Source organism: Eretmochelys imbricata, chromosome 12, assembly GCF_965152235.1.
Source record: "Eretmochelys imbricata isolate rEreImb1 chromosome 12, rEreImb1.hap1, whole genome shotgun sequence".
Classification (NCBI taxonomy): domain Eukaryota; kingdom Metazoa; phylum Chordata; order Testudines; family Cheloniidae; genus Eretmochelys; species Eretmochelys imbricata.
Window position 1 is genome coordinate 42,560,230 of NC_135583.1, and position 12,954 is coordinate 42,573,183.

Below are 12,954 nucleotides of genomic sequence, written 5' to 3' on the forward strand. Positions count from 1 at the left end.
AGTCTTCGGTGGGGTCACTGCACCGTGGCCACGCCTAGTGCCTCAGTCTGACTCTTACTTTTTCTAACTCCATCACTGAGTAGCAAAAGAGGGGCAAGTCCACCTTTTCCTCCTCCAGTGAGGAACTGGTTTTAGTGCTCTTTCAGCCCCCCACACGGTTGTTCTCCCTGGCTTCAATCCCTTTGCATTATCCTCATTACCTTGGGTTAGGTCTTGCATTTCAGGAGCTTATTAGTGGGGCGCCATCTCCCCTCTAGGGCTTTGGATGCTCTAGGATGAAATGGACTGTGTGCATTATAGTGACTGTGCTGTGTGGAAATGCGGTGTGTGCCTTCTCTAACTTATTCGCCTTTCTCTTTCTTTCTGTCTCCCCCCTCTCTTTTTGCCTTTAGGTCCAAGCCGTAGTGGGTGCAATGAAAGCTCCATGCAGGCCTTACCATGGAAGGCTGTGACTCGCCTGTCATCTCTGGGAAGGACAATGGGTGTGGCATCCCTCAGCACCAGCAATGGACTGAACTCAACAGCACCCACCTCCCTGACAAACCCAGTAGCATGGAGCAGTCCACAACCGAAAACCACGGGGCCCTAGACAGCCTGAGGGTCCCCTTTAATGAGCGCATTCCAGACAGCATCAACTCAGCTGGCCCCAACACTGAGTCCACTAGCAAAGAGGTCAGCTGCAACGAATGCTTGGCCTCCTTTGCCAGTTTACAGACCTATATGGAGCACCATTGCCCCAGTGCCCGCCCACCTCTTCCACTGAGGGAGGAAAGTGGGAGTGATACCAGTGAGGAGGGGGACGAGGAGAGTGATGTGGAGAACCTTGCTGGAGAAATAGTCTACCAGCCAGATGGCTCCGCGTATATTGTTGAAAGCGTCAACCAGTTGATCCAAAGTGGGGGAGCCAGTGGCAGTGGGGCTCTCCCTTCATTCGTTATGAACTCTCTACCCAATGCTGGGGGCAAACCAGGAGAACCCTCCTCTGCTGCACCCGTGTATCCACAGATCATTAATACTTTCCACATAGCCTCATCCTTCGGGAAATGGTTTGAGGGCTCAGACCAGTCCTTCCCGAATACCTCAGCCCTGACGGGCATCAGCCCCGTCTTGCACAGCTTCCGCGTTTTTGATGTGCGACACAAAAGCAACAAGGATTACCTGAACAGCGATGGTTCTGCCAAAAGCTCCTGTGTATCCAAAGATGTTCCCAACAATGTGGACCTGTCCAAATTTGATGGCTTTGTGCTCTATGGGAAGAGGAAGCCCATACTGATGTGTTTCTTGTGCAAGCTCTCCTTTGGGTATGTCCGCTCATTTGTGACCCATGCAGTGCATGACCATCGAATGACTCTGAGTGAGGAGGAGCGGAAAATTCTTAGCAATAAGAACATCTCCGCTATCATCCAAGGGATAGGCAAAGACAAGGAACCCCTTGTAAGTTTTCTGGAACCAAAAAACAAAAACTTTCAACACCCTTTAGTTTCCGCAGCTAACCTCATAGGCCCTGGACACAGCTTTTATGGTAAATTCAGTGGCATTCGAATGGAAGGGGAAGAGGCTGTCCAGGCTGGCACTGCCAGTGGAGCAGAGCAGCCACCATCAGGCATCTTGGCGCCTGGTGCCCTCTTGAACCTTGGTGGGCTGACCAGCTCAGCTCTGAAAACCCCAATTACCTCAGTTCCCCTGGGCCCGCTGGCTTCCAGTCCTACCAAATCCTCAGAGGGAAAAGACCCCGGGGCAGCAGACAGCGAGAAGCAAGAACTGGGTGACCAGGATAGCCTCTCGGAAAAAGCAGAACCAGCTGAGGATGTGGAGGAGGACGAAGAAGAGGAGGATGTGGAGGAGGAGGAGGAGGAAGAGGAGGAGGAAGAAGACGACGACGATGAGGGTTGCAAAGGACTGTTTCCAAGCGAGTTGGAGGATGAATTGGAAGATGGGCCCCATGAAGAGTCTGGGGCTGTGGCAGGTAGCAGCAGCAAAAAGGACCCTGCTCTCTCAAACCAAAGCATTTCTAACTCTCCCTTAATGCCTAACGTGCTCCAGACCCTGTCAAGGGGCACAGCTTCTTCTATTTCTAATTCTGCTTCTTCCTTTGTCTTTGATGGTGCAAACAGGAGGAGTCGTTTAAGCTTTAACAATGAGGGCGGTGGAGCCAGCGTGGCAGAGGGCAGCAGGAGGTTGGACTTCGTCGATGAAAGTGCCAATAAAGACAATGCCACAGTACCAGAACCAAATGAGAGTGCAGAGGGCGAGGATGGGAGCTACATCTCCCATCACCAGCACACTGGTCCCCTCTGTGAGCTTGGGGGTGGGGAGTGCCCCTCGGGGAGTGGTGTGGAGTGCCCAAAGTGTGACACAGTCCTGGGCTCCTCACGGTCACTAGGTGGCCACATGACCATGATGCATTCTCGCAACTCGTGTAAGACACTCAAGTGTCCCAAGTGCAATTGGCACTACAAATACCAGCAGACACTTGAGGCACACATGAAGGAGAAGCACCCCGAGCCAGGTGGCTCGTGCGTGTACTGCAAGAGTGGGCAGCCACACCCCCGGTTGGCACGGGGCGAGAGCTACACTTGTGGTTACAAGCCTTTTCGTTGCGAGGTCTGTAACTACTCCACTACTACCAAAGGCAACCTCAGTATTCATATGCAGTCCGACAAGCATCTCAACAACATGCAAACCCTGCAGAATGGAGGGGGAGAGCAGGTCTTCAGTCACACGGCTGGGGCAGCGGCGGCGGCTGCGGCCGCGGCAGCAGCTGCAGCAGCAAACATTGGTAGCACCTGTGGGGCCCCCTCGCCCACCAAACCAAAAACCAAACCCACCTGGCGGTGTGAGGTGTGTGACTACGAAACCAACGTAGCTAGGAACCTTCGCATTCACATGACCAGTGAGAAGCACATGCACAATATGATGCTGCTTCAGCAGAATATGACCCAAATCCAGCACAGCCGGCATTTGGGCCTTGGCAGCCTGCCCTCCCCGGCCGAGGCCGAGCTGTACCAGTACTATCTGGCACACAACGTGAGTCTGCCCAGCCTGAAGATGGACAGCACTTCCTCCGATGCCCCGTTCAGGATGGGTGGATACCAGCTCGATCCCACCAGCCCTATGGCAACCGTGGCTCCGTCTCTAGGTGAGGTTGAAGTGTTTCCCTGTTTTTGCTGCTGTCATTTCTGTGCGGGGGGGAGAGGGATTTTCTTTTTGCCGTAAGGCCCTGTGGGTGGATGAGGTGCTGTCCATCCCAGTCTGTTTTCCCCAATCCTATTCTGAAATACCTGTAGCGCTCCATGGAATACATACATAGTTCGGTGAATCACAAAAGGGATAGAGACCCTTCTCCCTTCTCACCCTAATTTTTTCTCATCTTCAGAAATTCTTGGCACTCTCCTGTGTTCCTATGTATTTCTTGTGAACTTCAGGAAACTCTGTGGATGAATTGAATAGTGAAGCCACTGAGAGAGGATGCAATGGGTGAACATCGCTGCTTGGATTGTTAAGGGTTCTCCAGTGCCTGCACCAAGGGTACCTTATACTCCCTCCTTAGTTTGGAGAGCGTGAAGCATACTATTGAAGGGGGGTGCTTAATGAGAAAGCGGGAGGTCAGGTGCTTGGCAGTTACATTGTATTAGTGAGGATAGATGTTAGTTATGGGGATATGGATCTGGAGAAGTGAAATGTATTGATAATTGGTAGGTCAGGATAAATGTGATTGATAGTCGTGATAGAGGCTTCTAGAGTGAGTGATATTTGCTTGGTGAAGGGGAGTAGGGACGGTTGCAGTGGGTGCTGGTTTGAGATCTCAAACTCAAAGCTTGACCACCAAGAGTTGTTAGGCTAGGAAGGGTTGGACCAAGGTTGGCTGGTGTAGGGAAGGGAGGTGATCACTTTATTTTGAAGGGGGTTTGTCATCCGCACAGCATGTTCTCCGAACAGGCATATTAACGGTACTTTATTACCTGGAAACAAGACTTTATTATGCATGCGTGCATGTTGACATGACAGTTGGTGCTGTAGAAGACGTCAGTAAAGACACAGTCCCTGCCCCAAGGAATTTACTGCCTCAGAGTGCAGTTAGAATTTGGAATGATGGGCTAAATCTATTCTTGGAAGTCTGATATGCTGCTATAGTCAGTTAAAGGAAACAACTGTATCTTCACCTACCCGAATCCTTGCTATAGTCCACACGGTGTGCATACATCTGTGTGTATTTGAGCTTCCTATTGCCAATCCAATATGAAACAGTGAAGCATAATAGAACTCTACCAGATCAGCTCTGGCAAGGGTCTGTAGCATCTACCAGCTGAAATAACCCTTTCTCTGTACCCCAGTTCACTATAACCACAATTATTTGACACTGCTTTCAGAAATTACATATACAAGGAGAGCACCCACATTCCTCTGACCTGACCTCTTTTTCCTGAACTCTGTCATTTGTAATCTTATTCATCCATTGAGACTGAACAGGCTAGCTTGGTCTAAGACCGTGACTCCTAAGGCACTATGTTTTGGGTGCCCAAGACTCCAGCATCTTTTTCCTATACTCCTGTAGCAACATAACTCATTGCCGCACAGGGGGGGCTTGATGATCTTAAATTTTCGAAAGATCTGTTTGTTTGAGAGGGGGAAAGAACACAGAACATTGAAAAGGAAAACTGAGGAATGGAAGGCTCTACAAACAAAAGTAACTACAATTTTCTTCCACATATCTGTTGTCCCAACTTGCCTCTTTGAGGAAGGTGGCAATGGTTTTGTCTTTGCTGTGACTTTTTTTTTACCATTCCGGGTTGCCAGTAGAAAGAATTTCTACTCTTTTATAATGTAGCTTGTTGACATTGTCAACTTTATGGGGAGTCAACATGTTTAGGGTTTCCTGAGACATACCCCTGTTAAAGTCCCCAGCCCTGTCTACCTTAAGCTGTCGGGAAGTGCTCCTGAGAGGAAGTGGAGTAACCTACTGGTGTCTTACTCTTGAGTGACTCCAGCTGAATACAAGCATCTTGAATGTGTCTAAGCTCGTTCGGGAAGCGATTTGTGACTTGTGTGCTTTATGGCATTAAGAATCATGAGCTAGGAGTTGTGGAGCAGAGTCCCTGCCCTTGTCAATAAGCACTGGACACAATTCTAGCTGTTAGGATAAATCTTTTACTTTGGGTCTATTAGAGTGGCTTTGTTCTGCATGGATGCCTTTTAAGCTCTTCCCCCTCACTTCCTTAGTCATCTGTCCCTTTTTTATTTGCTGCATATAAACATATTCATTGTTTTGGCAGGTAGGAGGTGCTTTGCCCTTTTTTGCCATTGAATCCCAGACCTGCCTGTGGCTTGTAGGTTTGAGTAGAACATGAGCTATTCTGTGGACTCCATTTCCATTCAGCATTCCTCATTGTGGAGGTGGTTGGGATGGACTAGCTCAGAAGAGAGGGGCTAGGTTGCATGTCAGGAAAAATGGCCTGACTGGGGATGGCGGAGGTAGGCTGTGGAAAAGTCTTCCAAGGGAAGTAGAGAAAGCCTTGTTGTTTGGGGCACTAAAAATGAGTGGATTGTGCACTAGCAAGTGTCCTTGGGTGCACAATACTGCCCTGGCAGGAGAGGGAGTAGATGATCAGACAGTACAGTGGTGGGGATGAAAAAGGCACCTAGACAGAGGAAAGGCCCCTAATCCCTGTGAGCCCTGGCACATGGAAAGGAGTGCGTGTGCAAGCAAGCTGGACTTTTCCCTGTTTAGCCTTTTCTCCTATCTCTGTGTGTGCTCATGGGCATGGGACTGCTGCTCCAGTTACCTGTGCCTTGCAACCAGACAGAAGTGAAGGCTTCATTGCTCTTCCCTGACTAGAGACGTAACCATCATCATGGCCATGCATCTCTGCAGGGAAGAGAGGCAACACACACGCTGCATTGGAGGCTAACCTCAACCATCCAGAAGCACTTGTTTGTGCAGATTTCTGGATTCTGCACAGGTCGCACACCTGCTCAGCAAATTCAGACAGCTCCTGATCCTGGCTGTTCCTCAGCAAATGACTGAAAGCATAGAAAGGAAAACCATTAAGGAATAAAATCTCCCTTTTTTGATTAGCTATAGACTTGAAGGCTTAAATAACCCCTTAAACCGAGTTGGGATGCAGTCAGGCTTAATTGTAGAAGGGGAAAAAAATCAAACCAAAACTAGCTGAAGTGTGGGGGGAGGAAAGATAAGCAGAGCTCCCCCATGGAGGCTGGTGGTTGGGCTATTTGCTTCGGCATGAGATCCCGGGTAATGGAGAGGAGTCTTCCCTCCTTCCACGTCCTCAAGCCTTTCTAACCATATAAATAAGAGGTTGCTGTATTAATTTACTATAAGTGAATGGAGGTCAGCTCTTGGTTTAGCTGGGTCAGTGATAATTTGAAGAGCGGGGATATGACAGAGCGAGAGAGAGAGCATGCTTCCTGATGACTTTTTCCCTGACACACACACGCATACTTGTACTTCCCCAGTTATTAGCTGTTGTCCTTTCCTCGGGCATAAGATCTCCCCCTGGCCAGGACTTTCCTTGAGCGTATCTACCATTCTGAATTTTTGTTTCAGACAAGTGCTGAGGCTTACCGCTGAGAGCATGGCACTTTTAGGGAGCTGCAGCTGTCTAGTTGGTGCTGCTGCAACATAACTTCCTAATCACACTGCTGTGCGTCATGGCCAAAGATTCTCTTATTCAGCAGGGGTTGGGTTTGGATGTCCTATGCGTGACCTTTCTTGTCTCTTCCTTGTGTCCTTGCCTGCCTGGAGAGAGAGGTTTAATTCCTCAGAGGTAACCACATAGGTGGTAGAGCCAGCAAGTGGGAGAGTGTCATATAGTTTTTCACAGAGCAGCAAAGTGAAGACTTTACCCCTCCTAAAATCTGTTGGGATTCACATTTATTTTCTCTCTGGCTGGCGAGGACCTGTTGTGCTCCTGGCCCTGTGGTCAGCAGGTCCTGGGCTGGGCAACAAGGGACTGTTGTCCTCCGGGCCCAATGGCTGTAGAACCAGACAGCTGACTCTTTTGTGCCTGGCATACCAGCAGTGCACAGGCATGGGCAAGGGGTGAGAAATTCTGCTGTGTTTTGCTTCTGACCCAGGACCTGGTGGGCATATTATGGGGGCATGCCAGGGGAATGAATGTTCTGCTCTGCTTCTGTCATGGGAGGTACAGGATGCAGCTTTTCTGACTTGTATTTTTCTCTCTCCTTTCTGCAGTGGGTGGAGAGATCCCCCTGGACATGCGGCTGGGGGGCGGGCAACTGGTGTCCGAGGAGTTAATGAACCTGGGTGAGAGCTTCACACAAACGAACGACCCATCACTGAAGCTCTTCCAGTGTGCTGTGTGCAACAAGTTCACTACAGACAACCTGGACATGCTGGGGCTGCACATGAATGTGGAGCGCAGCCTCCCGGAGGATGAGTGGAAGGCCGTGATGGGGGACTCGTACCAGTGCAAGCTGTGCCGCTACAACACACAGCTCAAGGCAAACTTCCAGCTCCACTGCAAAACAGACAAGCATGTGCAGAAGTACCAGCTAGTAGCGCACATCAAGGAGGGTGGCAAAGCCAACGAGTGGAGGCTGAAGTGTGTGGCCATCGGGAACCCCGTGCATCTGAAGTGCAATGCCTGTGACTACTACACCAACAGTCTGGAGAAGCTGCGTCTGCACACAGTTAACTCCAGGCATGAGGCCAGCCTGAAGCTGTACAAGGTGAGGCTTGATTGCTCTTTTGTCTTCCTTGTGGGGGACCCAGCCATCAGTTCTGAGCTACCGTGAGAGTAGGATTTTAAACCCATTCAGTCTAGCACCTCCGCAGGGCTTGGCCCCAGACTCACTGGGATCACACGTCTCCTCAGCTTGCACTTTGCTAGCAACTCTTTTGGGCTCCGAAAGCCTTAGGCCAAGCTTTTCAAAAGTGATAGTGGCTGTTGGGGCCCAACTTGAGGTGCCTTAGAGGGGCTGAGCACCTGTCCTGTGAAAATTAGGTCCCCTTTAAGATGTGTCACATTGCACGTCCAAAATCATCAGTCCTGTCTGAAAATTGCATTCCAACAAGCTGTTTCTCACTGCTAATCTCGGAAGGGATTCTGCTAGCTAGGGTTTGCCTTATGTCAGGTTGCTCATCCTTGCCAAAAACTTTCTGAAAGCTACTCCCATCCAAGCAGGAACTCCGGGTAGTGTGCTCATGCTAGCATGGAGAATGCATGTGGGCAGTGTCAAAGAAGCGGGCAGTGCCCTGTTTCTTTTGTGCTGTGTGTGGGAGTGCCGGGGATGTGTTGTTGAACTGCTGCTTGAGCCTGCTGGAAAGGAGCGAGAACAAATTCTATTGCTGTATATATGTAGTTGACTGAAGGCATGGTCAAACTGACAGCTTCCCTCGGACGATATGTCACAGCCTTTCCTTACCACTCGCCTTCCACATTACACGTTGCTCCATGACTCTATCTTGGTTTTTGTCTTTTTTTCCTCTTGCCTCCAATTTTCTGTCCCTTCTGTAACCATCTTTTCCTCTCCTGCCTCATTTCTCTGCCTCCCCACCCCCCCGAACCCTGTAGGCTATAACCCAATGGGAGCTCCGGATACAGTAAATAGTCCTTTCACTCGCGCAGCAGAATTGCTCCAGACGTTTTTATTGATTTTCACTGGACTTAAAGCTTCACCTTTTTCTCTAATCATCCCATAATGGCTTTAGTATGAACAATCAGGTACAAATCGCCATAAATCTAAGCAGCCTCACTTCGCATACCTTCTGCTCACTTACACATGCTCTGTCTCTCACTGTCTTCTCATTTTGCTCAATTTTGTATTCTGTCTGTCTTTTCTCCTTTCCTTCCCTCTCCTTGTAATCCTAGAGGGATCTACAATTCTGGATTAGACTAGGCGGTCTTGTTTTGTACCCCATTTCTCTCATTTCCTAACCCTGCCGTGCCTCTTTGCTGTCTGTGTAACTCTCCCGTATCAGGTGAGTTCAAAACTTTGCATCTCTCCCTGTGTCAGTCCCCCACACTAAGGAGGAAATGTGTGGTTTTTAACATAGGGAGTTGTTCCAGGAAATGAATTACTCCAGCAATTTCAGGAGGAGAGGGGAAAGTGGTAGGAGGGCAGAACAGTTTAGCCTAGTCTAGAGCAGCTGGAGACTCAGCTAGTATTAAGAGGGAAATACTGTTAAACCTGAGGAAGCTCCTAGTGCTGGAGGCCCAGTGGATGTGACCGGGCTTCTCTGAACATCACTGTTATCGGTGTCAGTGGAACTAGTGAGGCATGGCACAGCTTCGCTCTGAAGATGACTAAGTTCACTCTTATTTCTCTGCTTTCAAAGTATCCTATTTTAGTAAAGTCAAAGAAACTGGGATATGTACGAGAGGGAATTTGGGGTGAAAGTGGGAGCAGGAGAAATCTCACAGGGGCTAGGAGAGGACATCTGAATAGTGCAGTCTGTCTTCAGAATTAAAACTCATGTACCAAGCAAGCGTCATGATTTCAACTTATAATAGTCTTTAGATTTGACTTTTTTGTTATCTGGGGACAAGACAGTGGTGACAGGCTGCAAAAATTCTTGGTTCAAACCCTCTGTCTCTGTTGTGCTCCCTGGTGAGAAAGCAGATTGAGGGCACTGGCTTTCTCCTTCCCTCCTTGTTTCCTGCCAAAACAGGAAAAGGATACATGGTGCAGGGACTGGTTTTCTAAAGCAATATATTGGAGGCTTGTGAAATGCCTTCCCCAGACAGATGAAGGAATTCATTCATTCTCAGGGACACTCGGTAGTTTCAGCCCTGAGCACTTAGTCATGATTTTAAAATCTCGTTTGTCTTTGAGGTGAGAGTTCCAGTGAAACATCCAAGCAAGAGAGAGCAGGAATTACCTTGGTATCAAAATACTGAACACGAGCACCTACCAGTTTAGCATGGGTATAAATGTCTGCTAGTGTAGTCACACATTCCATGAAATGCTTGTATGGAATTCATTGCATTGGTACCCCAACCACTTTCATTGTAAATCCATATAAGTCATGTTGCTCTTCTTACTTAGTTACCATTGTGCTATCCAATGAAAGGAGAGATTCCCAGAGAGTCTTAGCCCAGCACATCGATGGATTCGGTGTTCGTTGTCATGGAAGAACTTGGCTGTAGATAGAGTTGCTCACTGAGGTCCTCAGCTCAGAGTTTCCATTCTTTCGTGTGGTTTTAGTGCCATGGAGCTTTGATAGCTGACGGGTGAAGTGGGAGTGGGGGCAGTTCATGGACCAGTTTCTCTTCTCTTTTCTCTCAGCCATTGGTGTGGTCTGCAGTAAATTGAGATTGATTGGATGTTATTTTTCCTCTTGCTAATGTAATCCATTAGCCTGGCACATGCATAATCAGTTTAGAGCACAGTTAACTGGATGTAATCGAGTTCTTCCCTGTCTGCTGGAGAAAATCCTCTCCAGATGCTGCCTGGGTGAGAGAGTGCACGAAGCTTCTCGCGCACAATCCTCCTTATGCTGCCTCTTTGCCGTTTTCCTTTTAAATCATGTTATTGGCCACTCGGGTTGCCCAAGAGCCACTTCAGCAGCAAGTGGCGGAGCTGGAAAATGTGATCCTGAGACCTCGTTAGTCAGCAGCATAACGAGCCTGTGAGACCTCCCCTGCCATGTATCCGGTGCTTTCTGGTGAGGGTGGAGTGAGAGACTGCTTGGAATTTTAATACTGTTTCCAGTATTTCAGGATGTCTTAAGTCCAGTCCCCTCTTATGCAGCATTGGTTTATAAGGGGGAGGGTTCTTTGGGGGGGCGGTTTGTGTTGGAGTTTCTCACACTGATGAACACGGAGAGATCTGACACACAGCTTCCGTCTCTCCTCACTGCTTGTGCTCTCATGTCCTCGGTCAGTATTACCCAGAAAGTGCCGTTAGTATCATAAATACTTGTTTCGACGCTAAGTGGAATGAGGTGGACATGCTGGTTCAGGAGATTAATAGGATATGAAATATTTCAATTCTAGTTGAGGCAGTGTGGTCTAGAGGAAAAGCATGGGGCTAGCAGCCAGGAGACTAGGGTTCCATTCTAGGGTCAGCCACTGACTTGCTCCGTTAGCTTGGGCAAATCCCTTCCTATCTCTGTAACATGGGAACGATAATACTCCTTTTTCTTCAGTGCTTTGAGATTTACAGATGAAAAGGGCAGAGTATTTCTGATCTTGAGACAGTATGCAGACAGAGAAACTTTTTAACCTGTAAATCACAAACTAAGTTCCAATTCAGACTAGGTTAGCAACAGTTATTCAGATTTGGCTTTCCTGTGAAATGTAGGGAGGAAGGTATCACATCTGGCAACGGGAGATGCATTTCCTGATTCATGAGATAATGCCATTTTATCCAGGGCAAGTGGGGCATTTGGGGACAGCTAGAAAGGGTACTGGAGATCTTGGGGAGGCCTTGGTGAATAGATGAACTAGGTTTACAGAGAGAGGGGTGTTCTAAACTGCCATCTGACAGTATTTTGTGTCACAAGGACAGAGCCCAAAGCCTGGGCACCAGTTGTCCATCTCAGCTCCTACTTGGTTTTCCATTTGTTATGCTTCTTTGCAGGAGTCATGTGGAGGAAGGGCAGGGCAGGTTTGAGGTACTCTCCAAAGGTAATTATTTGGAGAAACCTCATTTGCTTTTTTTGGATTTTCTCCTTCGTAGAGTTTCTGTGGAGGTTTTGTGGCCTCCCCCTTATGCTTGTTTGAGGAGTTTTTAATCTGATGAAAACCAAATTCCTTCAACTCTGTTAATTAGCATATCTGCTCTATGGTATCACTGGACAAGTAGCTGGGATAATAGTGGGAAGGGTATGGGATAGAAGGCTGTAAAACTCTACCATTTAAAAGGAACTCTCTGGTTTCCCCTCACTCCTTGCCTGCTTCTTCCCTCCTGAAACAAAGCAATTGTTGTTTATGCATCACCTTGTTTCTCTGTGATCCCTACAGATGTTCAAGCTCTTGCCTAAGACAGCCAAGCTAATGTACTGTCCCTGAAGTGCAGCCCCTAGAAGGGAAGCATGGAGATGGCTTAATACCAGTGCACTGCACCATGTGACAGCCGCTGGCTTGTTACAGCTTGTTTTTCGGTCAGTGTTTTTTCCATGAAAAATCTGTTACCCCAAGCAGGTAGGTGGGGACCCATCCAACTCCTTACACTGAGATTCCAGCACGGGCCCCACCACCGGCTCTGCGGATACCACGGCTCTGCTTGTTAGGTTGGTGCTGGCTCAGAGGGAAGATGCCTGCCAGCTGAATCACTGGCACCACACCTTGTTGCCCCCAGGTATTTTTTTGAGGTCTCTCAGTCAAGTGCTGATGTCTAGACAAATACTTGGTGGTTTTAAGATCAGTGTTTTTATCCCAGGGTGCAGACCAGAGAAGTGGGAATTTATCTACTTAGGGAAATGTCGTGCACGTTTCCTTAGCCCAGACTAAGCTTCTGAATCAAAATGGGTCTGGGACTGGACTAAGCTTCAAAATCTAGAACAAGCTTCTGAGCTACACTAAACTCAGAGCTGGACCAACCTGCTCATGAACTATCACAAGCTCCCATGTTAGAATGGGCTTCTTGCCAAGGGCATGGTCCTGCCTGCTCTGAGCTCCCAGTAGTCCAAGCCCAGAGGAAGAGTTGAGCTGATGGGCCCTATGGCCCACCTGAGAAGTTTGGGTGTTATACAATCGGGTCTTGCAGCACTCCCGCTATGCAGTGTCTATATCAGGGACCAAATCTCTTCCAACATGGGTACATCTATACAGGTTTCAGGGTATGGGATTGCATCTCCTACTAATGCTTCCAGATCTGGGCATAAAGTTGCTTCAGGATGCTTAAGTGCAGTCTCATAATATTTTCCCTCTTTTCAGACCTTTTTCTTGGGATGAGGATGTTTTACCCATTAGCCTTATTTATTGGGCATAAACCCCATGCAAAGTCCAGTTTTGGATCAAAGTGATT

At 48.4% G+C, this 12,954-nt stretch overlaps 1 protein-coding gene across 1 annotated transcript in view; it reads left to right on the plus strand.

Moving 5' to 3' along the window:
* The first annotated feature begins 438 nt into the window (after positions 1–438).
* ZFHX3 (zinc finger homeobox 3) overlaps positions 439–12,954 on the plus strand; it is a 185,654-nt gene continuing 173,138 nt past the window's right edge. Inside the window, exons 1-2 of the mRNA XM_077831316.1 lie at positions 439–3,139; positions 7,214–7,710. Coding sequence (XP_077687442.1) covers positions 439–3,139; positions 7,214–7,710 — 3,198 coding nt within the window. The remainder of the gene's footprint in view (positions 3,140–7,213; positions 7,711–12,954) is intronic.